Source organism: Vespa crabro, chromosome 6, assembly GCF_910589235.1.
Source record: "Vespa crabro chromosome 6, iyVesCrab1.2, whole genome shotgun sequence".
NCBI lineage: Eukaryota > Metazoa > Arthropoda > Insecta > Hymenoptera > Vespidae > Vespa > Vespa crabro.
Genome location: NC_060960.1, coordinates 2,253,764 through 2,276,838, shown reverse-complemented (window position 1 = coordinate 2,276,838; position 23,075 = coordinate 2,253,764). Strand labels below are relative to the sequence as shown.

Genomic DNA, 23,075 nt, shown 5'->3' with positions numbered 1-23,075 from the left:
TCGATGTTAATCGTTTTTAAAAATACAATTGATTGCATTTATTTATCCTCTTAATAAATGTTATGTATTAAAAATGTTGCGTATATGTATTTCGTCTTAATAAATGTTACTTTGCCGATAATATTATTTTGTGAATGTTTATCCATCAACGATTTTAATTTCTTTTTAAAATCCTTACGCAATATTTTATTTTTGATATAAGTTTTATGATGAAAATTTGTATCACGTATCTAACATTATCGGTTTGAAATAACATTATCGATAAAGTACGAAGAGTTGCATACCTTTAGGCAGAATTTTTCATAGATAAATAAATAAGGTGAAATTATTTTATATACAATATATTGCAAATAATTAATTAATACTGTTCCATTAAAATATACACCTTAAATATTTGTTTGAAAAAAATTGATTTGACGTACCGGTTGACAGATGCAAACGTAATTCGTCGACGTCTGGTTATAGCCACACGCTGCATTTCTTCCGCAATTGAATACGACATTACAACCAATGTGATCTTCGACGCACTGTCGTACACCATCACCGTGATATCCAGCGATGCAAACACATTTATAGCCACCGTCACCGGTGGAAACACATTGAGCATTAACGTGGCATTGCGATGGATTCGTCGAACAATCCGCTACTACGCATTGACCGTCGACCATGCTGAAACCTACATTGCAGGTGCATTCGTAGCGAGAACTCGTTGGATTATACGTGCATCTCTCGTTCTTCAAACAATCCGAATTATCGTTGCACTCGTCTAGAAAATTAGACAAAATATTGTACCAATCGTTTCTAATCATTTCAAAAAATAACAAAATAATATATATGTATATATATGTATATAAAATTTTATTAAAATTAAGAAGTAATGAAAAAAGAATGATGATGAACTTTATATATGCGAAAAATTGAATCTAAAGGATTCAAAGAAGAAAACGAAAAAAAAACAAAAAAAAAAACAAAAATGGATGACTCAATGCACCAATAGGACTGCAGGTCGTCCCGTCGCCTTCGTATCCAGGATTGCAGACGCATTTTGCGATGGGTTCCTCGTGTTGGCATGAAGCGTTTGGATCGCATATGTCGACTTCCAGACAGGACACCTCTGTTCAGAAAATAACAAGTTTGTTTTGCCTTTTATGATCAATTTTATGACGTACCTCGACGTATATTCCTTGGGTAATATAACTCGTAAGTATGAACTCATCTCTAAAGTAGAGTACGATTCATTGATTGAAAACACGATGCTTTAATTGTTTTAATTTACCTGTTTTCGTGCATTCCATACCGTCACCTTCGTATCCAGGATTGCAACGACACTCGTAATCGCCTGTGTTCGGTACGTAGACACACTGAGCATAGGGATGACATCTGTTCACGACGTTGCATGATGCTAGAGACAAGCGTGATGCAATTATGACAAATTGCTTTTTGCCAGATAGCGATGATGAATAATATTCGTATAAAAAAAAGGAAAAAAAAAAGAATTAGAAAATGATCGAGAAACGATAATATTTTATCCTCGCTGAAGTTATACTACGTTTGTAATAGAAAAATCAAAAAATGATAATGAAAAAGAATAATAAAAAACATCGAAAGAAATCAAAAGGATGATATGCAAAAGCAATTGAAATGTTTGTTAGTGGATTAAACTTGCTCAAGCCTAGCGGGAGCGGATCGTACGGTGAAATCCAGTTGGACCCATTGTATCGTGGTTGAATCCTGGTATAGGAATGCAAATCTCGTCTCGGTGATCATAATCGTATCCCCATGGACATACGCAGTCGTCCTCGAAACATTCCGGAAGTGGACGTGCCGATACTAAAACGTACGATGCAGTAGAGACCATAGATCGTTACTAATAATCTTCGTGCAAGACACTTGTTACTTGGTTCATTGATAAAGTTTCTAATTTTTCTATCCTATTAAACGTGCATACATATTCTAGCCCATCAATTTAACTAATATATTCAATATAAAACTGCAAACATTATCAATTAAAAATAATATAATATTTCAACAAGTTTCAAGCAAATTTATTCAACATGCTAGTTAGTTCAGCCATGCCGAAAACTTTAGCATTAAATAAATCGTAATTCGCGAAGGAATTTAATCAAAATTACCTTAGTCAGTATAAATCCCAAAAATTCATATCCGAAGAAACAAAGTGATTTCATTAGAGGATTCGATTAATTGTAAAACTTACAATCTCGAATATAGTCAACGGTTGTATAACCCTCCTCTTCTTTGATGCAATTGTCATCTTGGAATCTCCATCCTTGTGGGCACCAACACATTTCTATCAAACACTGCGGTTGCGGTGGTTCCTCGGTTATTGTATCGTTTTCCGAATAACAATTGTATCCATCGCCTGGTATTGAAGAAATCGATCAAATTCGATGATCTATGAATTCAAGATCCGTGAATTCAATGAAATCGATAACTTACCGATATAACCAGCCGAGCAAATACAGACGTGCTTTTGCTTATCCCCATCGAAACTGCACATGCCATTAGGCGAACAATTGTCCTCGATATCGCAGGAAACTAATAAAGTTGATTAAAAAAGAAAATAAAAGGAAATAGAAATATAATATTACCGTATGTAGGTAAGGTTCACTCCTTACCGACTCCGTAGATAACACTTACTATGTTGAACAGGGTAACAGCCTTGATCGGTTTGATCGAAGCCAGGAGTACAAATACAAGTCGGTGTATTTTCTATTATCACACATAGTTCGTACGTTTGACAACGAATATCTTTGCAAGAAGGAAGTTCTAAGATCAAATAAAAAATTATAATATTATAATTTTGACAACGACTTCATTAAATTATCAAGAGTTGTTAAGGTATCGATCATTGAAAAAGTAGAAACTAAACTTACTTTCACAAACTCGACCGTCTCCCGAAAAACCAGGTCGACAATGGCAAGTATGACTTCCTTCTTGATTGATACACTGAGCATCAGGAGAACACATGTGATTACCAGCACTGCATTCGTTCACGTCCACGCAAATGGCGCTACCATCTTCTTCGTAAAGGTACTGATATCTTAGCAAACATTCAATCATATCGTGAATTTATTAAAATTTTTTAAGTGTCCATTTTGTTAACTAATAATATAACATATTGTAATCCAATACTTTTTTATACTTACCCAGGATTGCAGACACACTTGAAGCTATCCTCATCAACGACGCAAGAACTATGTTCTCCACACGTCTCTCTACCTTGAATACATGGATCCTCTTCTTCCAAAGGTGCGATCTTTGTGTTAACAGCAAATCTTATTATCCCTTCTCTTGCCTCATAAGTAGTGACACCTCTGTAAAATTTCAATCTAGTCGTATCTTCTTCCGGATCATTCTCAGCATATGGACATTCATTGTAAACGATTGTTTGATCCTGCGTGAAAATCAATTCGCGTTCAGAGTGTCCATTGATCAATTTACAACTTCTTTCACTCTGAGTACGCAATATTCCAGGCTGCGATCTCGTGTAAACTTCGTCGTGATCACCACACTCGAGTCTAGTGTCTGGTTCCAAATACGGTAATTTTCCTGTTATTTCTGCTTCCATTTTCAATTGTCCAAAGACATCCAATCCCTGATAATTATTTCGTATGGTCACTCTGTCGTTAGTAGAGGTAAAGAGAATCTCGGACGTGTGATTGAATAAACCACCTGGAGGGATATCAAACGATTGATTCTAATAAGCTTGGTTGTTTCTGAATTGAACAAATCGATTCGAGATAGCTTTGAGAATCTATGATCACATGATTGATTCGAACAAGCTCATTGCATCAGAATGAATTGATGAATTGATAGAAGATAATTTTATAATTAGAATGACCTATTGATGATCGATTCAATCGTAACACTGGAAGGATCAAAGAGAAATTGATTATTTCGAACCTGTGAGCTCATATCCATTTTTTGTTTCACTGACTGGCTTCGCAAAAAGCCAACCGATAACTCCTCCCAAATTACTTAGAAGCTGGAAACTTGCGCCTATCTCTTCTGGTACCCTCGACAAAGCGGTATATGTCCTTCCATCCTTGGTTTGCACGTAGCATTGAAGATCTCTCGACGGAAATTCAATTTCGTTGATCGTACCAGAGATACGGCCAATGACGCGAAGTGGTACGTCTGAAAAATCGATCTTAAGGAAAAGAGAGCTCCATTGGGATCATCCGTTCATCATTTTTACAGACACCACTTTTACGTTTCTTTTTTAAAAATGATACAAAATGTACTCTAGATATATTTTAAAGGTCGTTAAACTGAAATTCAACGAAGTAAACGTTCAAAAGTTTTCACGGTACTCTAACATCGACCTTTTACGAGTGTCTACCAAGAAACAGAGAGATCTCGTAAACTATGAATAGATCAGAGAGAACTCGTTGTAAGTCGAATGCTTATTACGAGACACTTATCTGTTCGTCGACGAAAACAGTGTTGCCTTGTGTGAAAGCTAGATCTTTTCGAAGAAACGAGATTTAAAAATATTCCTTGTAGTCAAGTGATGAGTTACATCAAAGAGCATTCTCTGATGGTGTCAATTAGTAATCAGAAAAGAACTCGAAAGATACGAAGGGAGTCAAGATACACAGTTAAATCGTAACTAAAAGGATCTCTTTCATTTCAAAGGTTCAAATGACAAATCTCTTTATCACGAATGACATGAAAATCGTTTTGAAACTGTACACATTTACTTGGAGATTTTATCTTAGAAAGGAAAAGTGACGACATTAATCATGTTATACATGATTAACTTACCATTCGGTTGACAAGATTTTCCATTTCCAAAGAATCCCTGTTTACAACTGCAACAAAACCCAACTTCATAGTCAATACAAGTTGCTTTACTGTGACAAGTAGTCGCACCTGTTCTGCAACTCGGTGTTTGGCTACCACCTGTGGTATCTGATCGAGAATATATATACATTTTGTTATATATAATTTTTGTTATTTCAAAACTTAAGATAATATTTTTATGATAATATTTTAATGAGAATAATAACCTTCTATGCTATCGGGTGTCTTGACATCTTCACCATCGGCGATTGGTCCAACTTGAAACACCCAGTGACCTGGTCTGTTAATGTTCGACCATCTGATTGAAAAAGAAGGAATCTATTTGTTAAATTTTTTTCTTTTCTTTTTATTTTCGTTACAATACATCCTTCCACGACTCACTTGTCAACGTTTTGAATCTGATCGGTGCCTGAACCTTGCAACGTTGTTATTCGACCCTCGCTCATAAAACCAGCCTGAGCCTTGGCATCTGGCAATCCACTGGGATGTGACTCTGCTTGTATCCATTGGATTCCATTTTCTGGGTATAATAATTCGACGAAAGAATGTGTGCCGTTCGAAGATATTGCTACTTGATAAGTATTAACCTACGAACGAACGATTACATATATAAGATTAAATTTCATACGTAATAGTAATTTACGAGAATAATCGTCGATACACTTTAAACTATTAAAATAATCTATTGTAATATTTTTATCACTCGCAATGTATAGTTATCTATCATATGACTTTAATGAATTTATAAAATAATTATTTATATCACTTCGTTATGATATTTTTTCTTTTTTTTTTCTTTTGATAAAAATTGTTAATTTTACACTATCTTTTTTTTTACGTTCTTATATTTAAAATACATAATATGAGAACAAAAAATAAATAACAATAAGATATAAATAAAAAGTTGTTACTCATAGACAATGAAGGATATCTTTTCTTTGATTTTTCTTTTTTTTTTTTTAATTCCTTTGTAAAATGAAAAAATCGGACATTCACCTTATCGTTATTTTCGTTATAATAACCAACGTCCAGCCAAGTTGTCAAAAAGACGTGGGTCGGCTCGAAATCGAGCGCATCCTTGAACGTGCTTCGTATCGTTCCACCTGCTCTCGCAATAACCTCCGGGGAATCTGTCTCGGCCCAATAAATTGTTCCTGATGCTCTCGTATCGACATGCGTGTAGAGTGGTGCAATCACCGGATCATCCAATGGGAAAGCAATATTAAAAAACCTCTGCATTGCTCGTGCAAATGATAAGACGCCATTTGCATTTACCTAAAATTCAGTTCATAAATACGACATTTTAATTATCGACAAATCCTTTCTTCGATATCGAAGGAAGAAATTCAAAAAATTTTCAAATAATATAATTCATCATTTTTCGAAAGAATTGATTTTCTAATCAGAATAATTCTCGATAAAGAATTAAATTTATTCTATCGACAGTTGAAATTCAATTTCTTTTCAAATTTTCTTTCAATAAATATAGGAACAAATTTAACAAATTTTTAAACGTAACTTTTAAAAATCTATTTTTTTCAAACAGTTTAATTTATCGATTGTAAAGATTTTTCATAAAAAAATTAAAACTACTCCATTGACAGTTAAACAATTCGATTTCCTTTTGATTTTCTCTTGATTTCCTCTTTCAATTTCTCGTTGGAAGAAATTTTGAAACATGTTAAACATAATCTTATCATATTTCTTAAGAATTTTCTGATTGTTATAATTTTGAATAAAGTATGAATTAAATATATGTGGTTAGGTGAGAACTGACACATTGAGTTCTAATGAGAAAGATCGAGGTATAAAAGTCAAACAACTGAAAGCACCTCAACGAAACGAGAAACTTATTCAAATGGGTTGACTTTCGAGAATCCTCGCATTTAAGTACGCAAGTAATCAAAGTAGCGTTAGTCAGGTGAATTCCGCAAGACGCTTGAAAATTCAGCGATGACGTTATCAAATATCTGACGCAAGTGCCGTGCATTTACCCGTTAATGACCATAATTGCCATCGTGTCTGTACACTGTACTGAACTACATCGTGCCATTTCCCGAAGAAACGAGATTCCTACGAGGAATACAATGGAGTCCCGTACCGAACTAACGAGTCTTTCGCTGAAACTGCTACGCTAAGCGAAAAACTCTTTGGAGACCTTTAAACTTTTACGTACATATCTACGTATGCGTAACTACCATTTGATATGTAAAAGAAGAAAGAAAAATAAAGAAGTAAGAAAAAAGAAGAACAAAATAGATCAAACGTGGGAAGAAAAAAAATAGGAATCCTTAAAAATCCTGATAAAGAACAAGTGATAAGACAATGTTTTTTCTTCTATAAAGAAGAAAAAAAATATTCTCTTAAAGCCAATTTTTACTATGTTCGAAATGCATATATAATCTATACCGTATAGATAATCTATACTACAATATAACTTAATTTAATATATATATAATTTAACTTAAATAATATAATTGAAAGTAATTCGGAAACAAAGTTATGAAAACAAAATGCGTGATCGAATGTCAGAGAAAATGTTTCTTCTCTTTTTTTTTTTCTTTTTTAAATTATAAATAACGAAATTACGTATATCTATGTAGGTAATTATTATAAGAGCTTTCTTTATCATTAATTAACGAAAAAACTCGTCTAACGAGTGAGTCGTTATCGCAGTCAACCATTATATACCGTTTTAGGAATTATCTCTGGCAGTTAATGTTTAACGCTCGAGGAAATACAGGAGGACGTCGGAAGGATCCAACGTAAGCTAATAAAGAACGTTCGCCTTTATCCTCTTGTGGCACGGAAAAAGGATCATTTTTTCGCAAAGAGTCACCGCGACCCTTCCATCTTCCCTTCCATCTTCCCTTCTCCCATCCCTCACTCTCTCCCTCTTTCTCTTTCTCTTTCTCTATCTCTATCTTTCTTTTCCTTTTCCATCTTTTTCAACGATAAATATGATTACGAGAATATATATCTACGTTCATGGCATTTTTCTGTCTCAAAAAAAAAAAAAAAATAAACAATATTTTTTACATTGTTGACTCTAATTCCATTCTCGAAATGAAAAACATATAATATTAAAAAAGAAAGGAAGAATATGTTTAAAACGTTGAATATCATGGAATTCAATGGTGCTTGATGTTTTATTAAAAATGTTTTAATTAAACGACTATATAGTCTTTTTTATCTAAACAAATTTATAAAAGATATTAAATGAATATATCGATTCGTATTTGACATTAGTAGTAGTAGTAATCTAAATGTTAAAAGTTTAAGACGAGATAAACGGTACTTGATGTTTTAATCATTGTTAGAAAATTTTTCAAAACTCTCTTTGATAACATTACAAATTTTTAATTTTTTAAAAACATTTAAAATTTCTTTAATAAATCTTTTTCATCTAAACAAACTTATGAAAAATATTAAATGATGATAAAGATATCAATTAGCGTTAAAACTTAGTAAAATCAAAATATTAAAGAAAATTTATGAAATAATGTCAACACTTGATTAGAATTTTATAAGTATCTAACGATTAATTAATATTAATTAATGATAAAAATATAATGAAACAAATCAAGGAGCTCACCAGGTAAATTGTCGGCACATGTCATCGAGCAAAATTTAATGATGACGTAATTGATAGGCTCGATGAACGAGCACTGCAGGTATATGTATACAGAGAAAGACATAGAAATAAAGATAGATAGAGAGAAAGAGAGAGAAAGAGAAGGAAAGAAAGAGAGAAAGAGAGAAAAAGAGGAAGAGAGAAAAAGAAAGAGACTCGACAGCACGCGCTTCGTTTTAGCGCGTTTCAATGCGTCGAGATGTCATTCACCCAACAACACGCTTGACTGTTCAAAGCTAACCATGCCGACGGTTGTTTGCGTTCGCATAAACGTGCTTTGACTTCGTTCCATCTTTTCTCTTCCTCTCTCTCTCTCTCTCTCTCTCTCTCTCTCTCTCTCTCCCTCTTTCTCTTTCTTTATCTTTCTCTCTCTCTTTCTCTTATACGCTCATCTGTCTTTTCTCTTTTCGTCGATCAACGAAAAGTCTTCGAAATGGATGCTGAGACGCAGCTGTCGCTTCTTGAGGAAAGTTTCGTTTCGTTAATGAGACGACATTAAAGCTCCCTCGAAAGACGTCTCATCTCTGTCTGTCTGTCTATCTCTCTCTTTCTATCGCTCTCTTTCTTTCCTTCTCTTTCTCTTCCTATCTTTCTCTCTGCGCACGTGGGACCTTGTTTTCACGAATGAATTGAGTCTAATCCTTGCTCAAATTTCTACGGATTCTCAATGACTTGGAATTAGAATTAATTATATTTACAAAGATTTCATTAACTTTCTGATCCTTCGAATTATTTTCTATATTTATTAAAATAATTATTGCATTAATAATTGCTTTTAAAATAATCTTTCATTATACGTACAGATATCATACGAATCTATCAAATAAAATGTAGAATTTTGTATTTAATTGATGTATTCATTAAATATTTGGTTAAAACGAATAAATTAATTATAAGAAAACATATTTAACTAAAAAATCGAATAAACAAAATTCTCAATTGAACATCGGTGTACCATGAACGTGATAAATTTTATCTTATGAAAAATTATAATTAATAGAATTTTCTATTTACGTCATGAAAACATGTTCACGAACAATCTGACCATGGTGAGTGCACGGAGGACTTTATCGTTAGAAAGCTCTCATGTGACATAGATAGAAAGACTTCTTGTATACAATCGCTATCGGACTTTGATGAAACGTATCTTTCCGCATCGTTAATTGCGAGATCGACGAAAGTCGACAGTCGAAATAAATTGTGTTCTTTTCTTTTTTCCTCTTTTTTTTTACTCGCTGCCTTCGAAAATTGGCCTAGATTCAGGCAGCTTAATTTCATTCTTCAATCAAGAGTCTCATAGCTTATAGTAATCCATTAGATTATTATTAACAACGTACATTTCAATTGTTTTAAAGATCAACGTCTTTTCACATTTCTATTCTTCGTTTATTTATATTAACAAAAAAAAGAAAGAAAGAAAGAAAGAAAGAAAAGAAAACAACGATAAAAAGTTAATAGACATGACTTGTGCAAATAAATTAAATCGAATTAAAAAACAATGACGATGAATGGAAAATAATCGAAACGTATATAAAAAAGAAACGAATAAAAAAGAAACTACAAAAAATAATTTTAGAGAAAAAGAAAGTTAATCGGACAATCGGTTCAAAGACGATCTATTTGACTACTCAAATGATTTGTCACTCGCGTGCTAGCAAAGCTAGCAAGAGTCTCGATCGTGCTATCTCGGTCGGGGCTATCGCGGGGGGGTCGTAGGTCAGAGCGAAGCCGATGACACACACTCTTGCGGGGATAATCGCGGTGGGGAAGCGTGAATGGAGAAGAAAAAACTGTAAAAATAGATAAGAATGCAAGGAAGTAATATAGTATGTCGAGAGAGAGAGAGAAAGAGAGAGAGAGAGAGTGTGTGATAAAAAGAAAGAAGAAGTAGTTACATTCGCTGATTTTTCAATTTCTTTTTAAAAATATTTTCCTTCGTAACCATTAAATCCACTAATTAAAAACAATTTCTCATTTTTCTTTTAAAATATTTTCTGTAATAATTATCGAATCCATATCAAACAAATTATCTCCGTTGATTTTTAATTTTTATATGGAAAGAATGTTTTCTTTGATAATAACTTTTCTTTATATAGATTAATTTTAAAGAATTAAAAAAATATTATTAATGAGAGATCCCCGACGAATAGAGACAGATTATTTGTTTGTTCTTAATTTATTGATCATAAAAATTATTCTTATCTGATAAAATTGATTGGACCAATCGAGATGTGATCGTTTCGATATCTAATCTCGATAAGAACATTTTTATGAGACTTCGAGTGGGAGGATGTTCCTGTGCAAAGGCAAAACGATGATGATACTCTTTGCTTGATGAACCTACGTATGCAGTACCTACGTAAAACTTGCACCAGGACAGCAACATAGAGATAACGCATGCCGCACGCGCTAACGCAATCGTGTAATCGGGTGCAATCATTTTGATGACTGCGAATCGTCGACGATAACGGACGGAATCGGAGATGATTGTCGTGTAGGCAGCCTCTGCTACTCCTAACTAGAACGTCGCTTTTTAGCCCCGTCAATGTATATATCGCAATATATATCTGTGTCAATCAATTCTTCATGTCGTCAACGACATTGTCTCCTGCATGCCGAAATTTCATGTATTTTTTGACATTTAATTTCCTTGAATAGATAAATAATATAAAAAAATATATATATATATGTATTTAATTATATATATATATATATATATATATCGATTGTATATAGAATCGATTGTTTACATTGTATCGTTTCTTAAGTTGATGTATGACGTCACGACGTTAAATGAAAGAAATAAAAATTATTGCATGATTTCAATCTACATACATATATACATATATTACACATCAATTAGAAATTACTCGACGTTATTTTCTCACTTTAAATAGATGACTGGTTGACTAATGTGGGAAAGCTTCAAGGTTAATTGCAAGGTTAACAGCATTTTGCAGTATGGACCACGCGCCGTATTAACGTCTAATCATCTATATATTTCATGTACATGTATTTATATATATATATATACACTTAAATGTTACGAGAAGTGACTAGGCTGCATCAACTCGTGCATACACTCGTAGACATTTATTGTCTACTTTCTCAGTCGTTATTCTAATCGAACGTTTGTTATACTAATCATACTGAACATAAATCGATTTTATACATATATAAAAAGAAAAGAGAGAAGGGAAAGAGAGATAATATCATTTTAGGAATTGAGATATCCTATACGATTAGTTCTACCAAGAATTATGACAAAACATGCGAAAAAGAAAATCTAAAATATTTAAAAGCTTTTCTAAATAAGTGATAAGAAATATAAACATTTTGTTGTAAATTCAAACAATTCATTGTTGTTACTCTACTTCTTTTGTCGTAGAGTTCGATTAAGATAACAACGTGTCATCTTTTCAATTAGTATAATCGCTCATTTCCAAGTACTTATTAATAACATCACGATGGATATTCAATGGAACTCATGCTTCTGTTAAAAACAGTTTCAAAAGAACACACTAGTAATCAAAATATCGATCATCTTTTACGATTCAACGATCTATTTCTTAATAAATCAATATAAAAAGAATCTATTGTGATCCCCAAACATACGAAACGTAATATTGTTTCTAAACGACTCGCTCTTGTTCCGACGAGGGAGAAATACGTTCCGAATAGCACGAAAACTCACGATCATGAATCTGTATATATGTATGTAAAATATGTATGTATATACGTATATACGTATATATACATATGTACGTACGTACGTACATACATGTATACATATAAATATATACACATATACGTATACGTATACATTTATAGGTATGTATTCGTACAGGCACGTCGATTAATAATGCGACAATCATTCTAGCGGACGATTGAATTATAGACGTGTCGATGAATGGAAACGACGCATGACAGATCGCAATCACGTTGCAACGCTGACTGAAAGCATTTACGTGCGATTTACAAAGGGTGCAATCCATGTTCGTGAAACGGTGTGCAGCAGATTTAGTAAAAAAAAAAGAAAAAAAAAGAAAAAAAATAACAAAGAAAAAAGGAACAAACGAAGAAAAAACACGGAAGAACAAATAAAAGAAGATAGGTAGATAGATAAAAAAAATATAAAAAAAGGAATCTTTCAATGCAATATCTTAATGTAAAAAAAAAAAAGAAATTAAATGCATGCATTGTATTTACTCTTCTTTTTGTTTTTTTTTAATGTTTTTTTTTTATTTCTTTTTCTTTTGTTTCTTTTTCTTGTTTCTTTTTAAGAATAAACGATAATTCTCGATAGATGAATTTCAAAGTAGAAGTCCCGATACGGAATCGATCCTATCAGATGAGGAAAAATAATCATGAACGCCGTCATGTTTCCACGCATGAGCTCATGCATCTTGAGTCGCAATAAACCGATGCAAGAGAGATGAATCTTTCAATTAGATTTGCACTACAGTGAACGAAAGAGAAAGAGAGAGAGGGAGAGAGAGAGAGAAAGAGAGAGAGAGAGAGAGAGAGAGAGAGAGAGAAAGAGAGAGAACACGTAGTACGTAATCAACGTTCATTCATAAGAACGACTAGCTTGTAACACGTTGCTATTCCACGAATAATGAGATCACAACTACTATAACACGTCCTATAGGACTTTGTTGTTAATTGTCTTTTTAAATACATCCGTCTATCGATGTTTACAGGGGACGCTGACTCAAATCCGCCAACATTCAAACTTCGAGATTCTTCGATAGATTCTCTTGTCTATTCTCGAAATCTTGCTCATATAGAATTTAATATATCGCATTTCCTTTCTTTTGTATTCGTAATGAAATTATATAAATTGTTAATTAAATGCATAAAAACGATAAAACGTGAACTAACGAGAATTAATCGATCTTTTGTATGTCTAAGTTTATATTGAATAAATTAATAATATTCTTATTAAAAATTAATTAATTATACTTACAAATAGCTAATGAATATTTTTTATTCGTATCATTATTATCTGATAAACTAATAATTTATCGAATTTTTTATATCTCATCTACGAAACTTTATAAATGAATGGAACTATAATATTGATTGGAGTAGAATGAAAGACGTGTTATTATTATTGTCTATTCCTTTCCATAAATGTTAACGATCTCTTTAAAAAGCCTTAGAAAACGGGTTGGACCCGTGCGACGACCCAGTACAATTAAACGATTGCGACACGTAGCCATTTGACCGTCATTACATTCAATGAATTCGTGTCACGCTAGAAGATGACGACAGATTAGTCCAGCAGACGAATTAAGAGGACGAACGAATGTTCACGGCTCCCCAAATACCAAAAAGAAATTGCTATTAACGGAGATATTGGAGTTTGTTTAATTATACCACTTGTATTCTCATATTTTCCCCCTCTCTCTCTCTCTCTCTCTCTCTCTCTCTCTCTCTCCCTCTTTTTTTAGTTATTGCTCAATGATATGTACCTATAAGTTGTTGCAAGAGTTAACTCATAATCAAATATATCATCTATGTTTTTTTATTCACGACAGTATAGTTCAAAGAACGAAAAAATTTTTCTATCTCTCGTTCTCTCTCTCTCTCTCTCTTTCTCTTTCTCTTTCTCTCTCTCTTTTAAGAATTTCTACGCCAAAACTTTATCGTCGTAACGCGATTGATAAAAATAGAACGGATGCTACAAATATATTGGCCAAGTGGTATTATTAAGAATTTGGGAGATGATAGAAATAAATACTTTAGTGAAGAAATAAAGAAAATGAAAGAGAGAAAGAGAGAGAGAGAGAAGAAAAGAATGAACAAGAGAAAATAAAAGAAAAACAAAATTTATTATTATTAAATTAGAATAGAAGTCCTATATATAGAAAAGAAAAAGAATAAAAGAGAGAGGAGTAGATATATAATAAAAAAGAAAAGAGAAAAAATTTTCTGAATCAATCTTTCTCCTACGTAGTTCATTGTTTTAATACTCATAATCATATTATGGTTGCGTTACTCTCGAAGAACTTGGATTATCAGGACTAGCGAGGTAATAGAGCCGTCTTGAAGTAAGTCTCGTCAAAATTATCGTAGCGAACAAAGTCGACGATTAATATCGGCCGCCTCGCTCATGTTACAGAGAAGAAGAACACGAACTCGCGCCAATAAGAATCGGACGTGACGCTTTCTAAATATACTTCGCTAATAAAGACTCTATTTATGAACAGACTATAATACGGATGTCATCTTTTTCATTATTATAATTTTTATTTTTAAATCAAAAAATTCTCTCTCAATAAATTCGAAATAGAAAATGTTATAAATATTATTACGTCATATTTTATATTATTCAAAGAAATACGTTATAAGTATATGCTTGCGTGCTTACGTACGTACGTATGTATGTATGTATGCGCGCGCACTTGTTGTGTGTATGTATGTGTGTGTATGTGTGTGATGTTGATCGTAGAAACAATAAAAATGAAAAATAGTAGTCGCTGTTCTTGACCGAAAAGAAAAGATAAAAAAAACAAAAATAGAAAAAAATAAAAGATACCACGAATTGAAACAGTGAAATATTCTTCCAAAACTACCGATAAAGAGATAAGATAGAACTTTAGGATAGAAAATACAATCAAAGAATAGTCTTACGAAATACGATATTTAATGTACTCACGAATATGTTATTGTAGACTTTATCGTAAAAGACAATCGGCGTTTTGAGAATTGCCTCGACCGATTGAAGAATCCCATTGGTATCGTACTCGAGTATATTAGTTCCTGGAACATTGTGAGGGTAGAGATCGTTCTTTGAGAGAGCATGCAAAGATGGCACGAGGAGGAGGATGACCAGGGCCAAACACGAAACGTCGTTAAAACGTGCGTCGCGAGCCATTCTCTCGGACTGTCTTAACGCTACTGCCGAGAGATCGGTTCTCTCGAAAATGGCTCATGCGAGTCTCTTTCTCTCTCTCTCTATCTATCTATCTCTCTTTCTCGTGCGTTCGCTCGTTTCTCTACTTCTTGCCGCCCCCTAATCGGCCTCCTCCAAGTAGCCGCCTCAACGTCTCGCTTCTTCTTCTTCTTCTTCTTCTTCTTCTGCTGCTTCTTCTTTTTTTCCGTGCCAAGCGATAATTTTGTCGAACGTACATGGAGATCCATTCTCTCTCTCTCTCTCTTTCTTTCTTATTCTTTCTCTTTTTTTCTTTTGTTTTCTTTTATTTTTCTCTTTCTCTCTATTTCTCTCTTTCTTTCTTTATTATCTCTTTGCATGTAACGTCCAAACTCTTGCCAGATTTCAATCACTAGAGGAAGATTTTCCTCTCAACCTACGTCTTCCTAAATTTTTCCTTTCTTTCATTCTCTCTCTTTCCCTCTCTCTCTCTCTCTCTCTCTCTCTGTCTTTCTCTCTTTCTCTTTCTCTTTCTATTTATCCTCTTGACAAAAGAGAAAAGTAGATAGAGAGGACGATGGACGATTAGATCGTTCAACGACGCAAGAAACCAACCCGTTTTGCTTCAACGCACGAAGGCGTCCTCTTCCTATTCTTTCACCTTATTCTACTTCTCCTTCTCCTCTTTTTTCTTTTCCTTTTTTCTTCTTCTTCTTCCTTTTCTTCTCCTCATCGTCTTCTATGTGCGTGAGATTTATTCGTCTGGCAGCTTGCCTCCGATGCCCATCCAGACGAATAAATAAAAGGGCTAAGCTTCGCGTCCACTTGGCGAACTTAAGTAAACAAAAAGAGTTTCACTTTAGTTGTGTATATGTTGTTCTTCTTTTTTTCTTTTCTTTTTTCTTCTTTCACTATTTCTATGTACACTATCTATTTGCAAAGGACGAGCGTCGATTGGGATTTATGGATTTTGTCGATTTTCAAGAATTCTTCTTTTTTCCTTTCCTTTTTTTTTCTTTTATTTTTTCTTCTGTTTCGTATGTTTAGTATGCACGCGCGCATGCACTCATGTTCGTGTATTCATGATCCTACGTGTCATTTGAGATATTTTTGTTTATAAGAAATATTATAAAAACAATTCATCCAAAATTATTAGAATGCTTTCGATCGAACCAGTCAGAAGATTTCATCCACCATTTTGAAGATTTCGTTGCTTGTTTCATTTTTTTTTTATCAAAATTACTCGATCACAAAGAAAATTCAGTCAGTTAATTAGCTATGAGTGACGAAGTAGTTTTTGTCATCGAGCTTGGTGTTAATCGTTAACGATCTTACAAGACGAATAATGTAAGGAATAAAGTATATAATTTTCAAGGAGACTAGTGAATCAAGGTTTAGTAAAATTTGTAAAAATAACTATTAGATCAGAAAGTCTGTAGAAAATATGTCCCACGCGTAATTAGAACTTTGTATGACACGCAACGCGATAGTTTAACGTTTACATGTTAATATCCTCGGATTAGCTAATGCGAGTGATGCGATATTGAATGATTAGGCGATTCGAGATGTCTACCGAAAGAGTCATTCGGCCTTTCTTTCTCTGTTCATTATTCTAGATAATTATTCAATAATCGTAGTTATGCGATTTACTACAATGGACATAAGTACATTGATAAGATAAAATAATCTTTCAAATAACAATGAACTATCTAATCGACATCGACAGGTGGTTTTGACGTTAAACGTTAACGAAGACGCTATTGACAAGCTCCTACGTAAATTTTTGAAGTCTCTTGCAATTTTAATCATTGTTAATGTGATCGAGTAATATTCACGAGGTAACGTTCATATTTTCTAAAGGACAGTTTATACGAAGGCGAGTGCACTTTTTGTTCGTCTATCGTATTTTACATGATTAACGAAGAAGACAGTTAGATTAAATTGTATCTTCGGTCGAAAGACGTTCAAGTGCCTAAGTTTCTTGGCCTTACATGATACGATACGTATCATCGGCCCTGATTTTATGGCTTTAATTACGGTAATCATCGATCCTGCTCGTTGCTCGGTCTAACTCAGTTCCAAGGATAATCCACTTTACGTCCCGAATATCTAAGGAGCAGTCTAATCTCTGATCTTCGTTAACTCCTCGTAGACATGTCTTCTTTTCTTAGATAATTTTATATCTTCCGTACCTTTTAGTACCTGTAACGATAATTGGGAGAAGAAAAAAAAAAGGAAAAAGAAAAAAGAAAAAGAAAAAACGAGAAAATATTCAGATGGGAATTAATTGGGCGTGATCGAGAAGAAACGTTTGTTTACATTATTTTATTTTTCTTCCATACGTGGAATGTTTTTTACGCAAAAAGAGAAGAGAAAACACGATCTTACTTTATTCCATCATTTCGTTCTTCGACTTTTCAATTTTCCAACTATTCATTAGTATTTTTATCTTCGTTGTAAAAGACAAACTTCGTTAGCAAATACATACAGTTGAAACTACATTAGTATATATCAATTCAATTCCATTAAATTAGATTCAAATTTGTTTTAAAAAGAAAATACTAAATGAAAAGATTTTTATCATGCTTCTTTTCTTTCGTCCGTCTCTCTCCCACTCTCTCTCTCTCTCTCTCTCTCTCTCTCTCTCTCTCTCTCTCTCTCTCTTTCTTTCTCTTTGAATCCTTCAATTTTCCTCACGATGATCTACGTTGCAAATTCGTCTTTATTACAAGAAATTACATGGCTAATTTGTACATATAAAATATAAATATGATACAAGTAGTATAATATATATACAGAGACGCGTGGTTTTGATCAGTGGGACGTTATAGATCGTTTCTATCGTTTCAATCAAATAATCGATATCGTTATCATATTCCTTAGAACGTTTCATTGTTTGTTATATACTAGTATTTCGTTCTTTTTTCTTTCTTTTTCTTTTTCACGGTACATGGACTCGACACACGCTCTCTTGGCAGTGGCTTTCCGATCGAGATACGCGCGTACGGCGATGACGGGAGAACGGAAATTGAAAGTTTCAAAAATTTTAGGCTGTCCTTCAACAAGATGGAAGAAATATTTTCTTTTTCTTTTTTTTTCTTTTTCAATTTTCTGGAAGCCCTCGCCTGGAGATCGAGATCGTTTGTGAAAATCATAATGTAAAAAACGTAGAAAAATATCGATCGGGAGATCTATATATCACCTTCGTTCGTTCGTTCCTTCGTTCGTTCGTTCGTTCGTTCGTTCGTTCGTTCGTTTATTCGTTTGTTTGTTTGTTTGTTCCTTCGTTCGTTTATTCATTCGAATAAAGATAAATCTAAAACTTTTAACAATGAAAGAGTTGATTTCTTCTTATGAAAAGAGTTAGCTGATTTCATTGCATGCAATACGTGTATCGGCCTTTTACTAATAGAAATCTGTTATTAAGAAAAATAACAAAGAGATCATTGCTTATCGTTATTGTACTATCTTGATATTTGTTAACAAGGAATTGTTTATATCGAGGACGTGGGTCATGTGAGTAAATGTAACAAGGACCAAGGTCAAAATAAAACTGCGCACGTCTCAACGATAGATCCATGACTTTAACCAGCGATCCCCCACCATTCTCTTCTTCATCAAACCCCACCATTCTCTTTTTCATTACATCCCCACCAGTTTCTAATACTCTTTACACATTTACTTGCGTACTTATAGATATTTACGTGGGTCAAATCGAAATTTCTTTATCTTACATACGTGATTATTACATTTTTCTTCTGAAAATATAAAATACATATATGTGTGTGTTTGTGTGTGTATATGTATAATAAAAAAAAGAAATGGGTGGAACAAAAATTCGAATTTCAGGCTAAAAGCTCGAAGAAGCACCCAATCGAAGAATTTGTTCTTACGATTAGTTGACTTTTTTTTCGTTTTTCCCCTTTTTCTTTTTCTTTTTTTTTTTTTTTTTTTTTAATCGAGCATACCTGTTTATTCGATCATACATACATACATACATACATACATACATACGTACATACGTACATAGATACATTATTCTTGTATATACATACATAATGCACGAAGGAAAATTGAAGAGAGGTAGATATATGCGAAACGAAAATTATGACGAAAAAAGAGGGGATGTTTTTGATAGTTATCGGATCTCGGTTCGCCGCGACACGCATTCGAATACTGGAATCTCTATTTTTGCATTTTAACTGCCTACTGGTATACCGATTTATTTTTATCCCGCCTATTTTCATTCTCTCCCTTCTCTTCGAGACCGTCTACTTCTTAACCCCGAACGTTGTCTTTTCTCTTACATATTCACAACGTCGATATTTTCGAGAACTCTTAACTAATCTAACTGTTTTTCTTTTGACTTTCTTCTTCTTATCTTTTTTCATTATTTATTTTTATTATTTATTTTTTATTCTTTTATTCTGTTATTCTTTTACTCTTGTTTATCGAAAATGTCACGTTTTCTTTCTTACATGTGTCTTACGAGTTTCATTTTTACAAACGCAATTTCGTAATTATTTTTCTCCTTCCTCTCTCTCTTTTTCTTTCTCTCTCTTTCTTAATTCACCACGATCAGCGTCTTTCTACGTGAAGTTACAGAACCCTACGAAGTGCGATAACTGTCGATAACAATTAAAGCTACGATAATATGTTGAATTAACGTGCGTGTATATCTTAATTAGTTCGCTTGCGGTCGCAGTTTTTTAATTTTTTCTTTTTTCTTTTTTTCTTTTCTTCATCTTTCTTACTTTAATCTTTTTCACATTAATTCTTAAATCGTACAAAAAATGATTTTATCGTGCTCTCGTTTTCTTTTCGTTCTTTCCGTTTTTTCTTCTTTTTTTTTCTTTTTTTTTTTTAATTTTCTTTCTCTCTTTTGGCAGTAGCATGTGGCTCGTTGGGAGTTTTCTATTTTATATCTACGACTCGTCTACATTAGCATGAATCGGAATCTCAATGATGATGGCGATCGAACTTCGATATTTATACATTGCTTCTTTGCTTATTTATGTATTTATGTATTTTATTTTTTTTTCTTTTATTTTTCTTTTTTCGTTTATTTCATTTTTACTATTAGGAAGAAACAATCGAGTTCTCGATTAGAAAAGACCACTCCATATTTTTCATGGCACGTTTTCTAATCGCATAAGTTTCCCGTTGAATAATCTCATTGAAGAATGTATTTTATAGTAAATCGATAGTAAATCGATCGTCTCTCTTTGTCTTCATCGTTTTGAAACGCTAAAAAGTTCGGCCTATTCGCCGGCAGTCTTTGTATTATTGGAAGTCATATATTGTTTTCTTTCTTTTTCTTCTCTTTCATTTTATTTTTTTTTCCTTCTTTTCTTTCTTTTTTATCATTGACAGTATGACAGTACGGATCTCATCGATTATATTATTGCCTTTAAACGCGACTAGAACGAACGATACGAGGAAAAGGACGCAATAGCGCGTCCGTTCGTTCGTAATAAAATTTACCAAACACTACATTATGTTCGTCGAAAGGCTTTCGGCAATGATTATCATTATTATATCGGTCGATCAACGGTAGTGCGAGTCTATTTTCTTTTTTTTTTTTATTTTATTATTATTATTTTTTTATTTTTTTCTTTAAATTTTTATTTACTTGAAACGCGAAGTGCAACGAACGATACACGCATTAAGAACGATAATAAACGCAGCACCTATCTTTTGTACGTTAAAAATGAATAAATTAAATATAAACATTTATATATAATCGCTTGTCGAGCGCTCTCTACATCTCGTAACAATAATCCATAATAATAATATTAATAATAATAGTAATAATAATGATTACGATAATAATTATAATAATATTGATAATATTAATAATAATAATAATAATAATAATAATAATAATAATAATAATAATAATAATAATAATAATAATAATAATAATAACATTTTTTTATCTATCTCGATTGTGGGGAGTCATTTGAAACTCGACGTACGCCATTTAAAAAGGAACCGAGGAAATTCGAACGTCGAGAAATCGTAACGCGAATACATAGATATATACTATTTATATTTTTATATATATAATATATATATATATATATATTTATATATATATTCGATATAGTCTCTAACAACTCCAATAAGAAGACACGTGCGTGTGCGCGTACGTAGGTATATTTACCGGTGTGTACATGTGTGTACGGTGCCGTCCCTTTAACCTTTCATCTACAAAAAGCAAGCAAGGTCATCGTATGTTGGTAAACACGCTCTTTAATATTCGAAGGTAAATTCAATGTTTCAAAGATTACTTATAGACGATTGAGAAATATGAGATCGATTCGCGAGAAAGCGATTTTTTTTCTTCGTGATTTCGTAATTGAAAGGTTAAAATATCGAGGAGGCAGTTCTCTTTTTCTCTTTCTTTCTCTCTTTCTCTCTCTCTCTCTCTCTCTCTCTCTCTCTCTTTCTGTCTTTCTGTCTCTCTATCTCTTTCTTTTTTCTTTTTTTCCATTTCTTTTTTTTTCCTGTAGCGCTTAAACTGGACAAAGGATAACAATGACATGCGATGGTAAGACGAGGTTACGACGATTTTTTGACTAACCATAATAGTTATTTTGGACGGAGTCGAGCGACATCGGCGTCGGTGTCGGTGACGCATTTTATTCGACGACCTCGCTCGTCTCTTCTCTTCTCTATCTTTTATTAACTCTATCTCCAACCTAGCGAATCATAGAATACAAATTCGATCGTAGGTAGATTAGAAGACGCATGTTAAGATGGTTAACTGGTATCGGTATCGATCAGCACGCGGTCATACGCGCTGATCCGAATCTACGTTAGGTGATATTTATTTCTTGCGGTGAAGCGACGTTACTCGTTGAGGATCGTTGAGGACAGAAATCGAAACAGGTGACCAAGAGGACATGACTCTTGCAAGCTTCTACTCGTTTCTGGAGTATGCAAGTTTCAGCTTCGAGAGCCTCGAGAAAGGACGGGTCACGCCAGTCCATACTGTCCTCCACGTGCACTGAAACAATCAACAATAATGAGATTATTTAAGGATTTACTTGCTAAATAAATACAAACAATAATAACTCATTGAAAGTGTTAAACGTTAATACTATCAAAATAATTTTCAAATTTCTTTTTACGATTAGCGAAATCACTATTAATAGAATAATGTAAATTAAAATTATAATAACTAATGTGGTATTTTATTTTTCTTTTTTTTTTTAAGTAACAATCAAATTGACAGACAGTAATAAAGACGAATTAATAATTTTAATATTAAATGAATATGGGAATGAATGAGAGATAAATTACTAACATTCGTAACTCCAACGACAGTCGGGAACCATCAACCGCTTCTTGGCGTCTCTGAGTTCGTGCCTAAGAAGGCGCTGGCGCAGTCGCAGTTTGTGTATCTTGGACATCGTGCCACGTGGCTCCGAACGCAATCGCGCGCGCTTGTCCAGGATGTCCACGTCCTCGCCTGTGTAAACGAGTATCCCCGGTGGCAGCAGTGGTGGCTCGACCGGATGCCGTGCCACCTGCTGAGAGTGAAGCCGTGCCCGGAGCACGCGCCCTGCCACCCGCCGTTCCACCGCTGAAACACCCGCACAACGTCGAGGTTAGAACGCCCAGTGCGCCACCTGAGAAGAACAACATCATACGGGGGGAGCAATTTTAGAGGATTTTTTCGTCGATTTTTCCCTTTATCTATCGACGATATCTCTTTCTTTTAGGTCT

The 23,075-nt window shown here is 33.5% G+C and overlaps 2 protein-coding genes across 7 annotated transcripts in view; both read right to left on the bottom strand.

Moving 5' to 3' along the window:
- Window positions 1–15,381, bottom strand: part of LOC124425105 (nidogen-like) — a 19,504-nt gene extending 4,123 nt beyond the window's left edge. The window contains exons 1-15 of one of the 3 annotated variants that reach the window (XM_046964980.1): window positions 15,126–15,381; window positions 5,824–6,102; window positions 5,209–5,414; window positions 5,034–5,125; window positions 4,789–4,935; window positions 3,925–4,158; window positions 3,168–3,693; window positions 2,895–3,061; window positions 2,659–2,787; window positions 2,458–2,556; window positions 2,216–2,380; window positions 1,693–1,830; window positions 1,277–1,402; window positions 992–1,114; window positions 423–766 (exon numbers count right to left, since the gene is read on the bottom strand). In XM_046964980.1, the coding sequence (XP_046820936.1) occupies window positions 423–766; window positions 992–1,114; window positions 1,277–1,402; window positions 1,693–1,830; window positions 2,216–2,380; window positions 2,458–2,556; window positions 2,659–2,787; window positions 2,895–3,061; window positions 3,168–3,693; window positions 3,925–4,158; window positions 4,789–4,935; window positions 5,034–5,125; window positions 5,209–5,414; window positions 5,824–6,102; window positions 15,126–15,344 (2,994 nt within the window). In that variant the 5' untranslated portion in view covers window positions 15,345–15,381. The remainder of the gene's footprint in view (window positions 1–422; window positions 767–991; window positions 1,115–1,276; window positions 1,403–1,692; window positions 1,831–2,215; window positions 2,381–2,457; window positions 2,557–2,658; window positions 2,788–2,894; window positions 3,062–3,167; window positions 3,694–3,924; window positions 4,159–4,788; window positions 4,936–5,033; window positions 5,126–5,208; window positions 5,415–5,823; window positions 6,103–15,125) is intronic. The other 2 variants (XM_046964981.1, XM_046964982.1) reach the window with 2 other exon arrangements.
- Window positions 15,382–19,276: 3,895 nt separating this feature from the next.
- Window positions 19,277–23,075, bottom strand: part of LOC124425104 (kinesin-like protein CG14535) — a 256,470-nt gene continuing 252,671 nt past the window's right edge. For 3 of the 4 annotated variants that reach the window (XM_046964976.1, XM_046964977.1, XM_046964978.1), the window contains exons 11-12: window positions 22,654–22,932; window positions 19,277–22,353 (exon numbers count right to left, since the gene is read on the bottom strand). In XM_046964976.1, the coding sequence (XP_046820932.1) occupies window positions 22,163–22,353; window positions 22,654–22,932 (470 nt within the window). In that variant the 3' untranslated portion in view covers window positions 19,277–22,162. Of the gene's footprint in view, window positions 22,354–22,653; window positions 22,979–23,075 lie in introns of all 4 variants that reach the window. The other variant, XR_006942428.1, reaches the window with a different exon arrangement.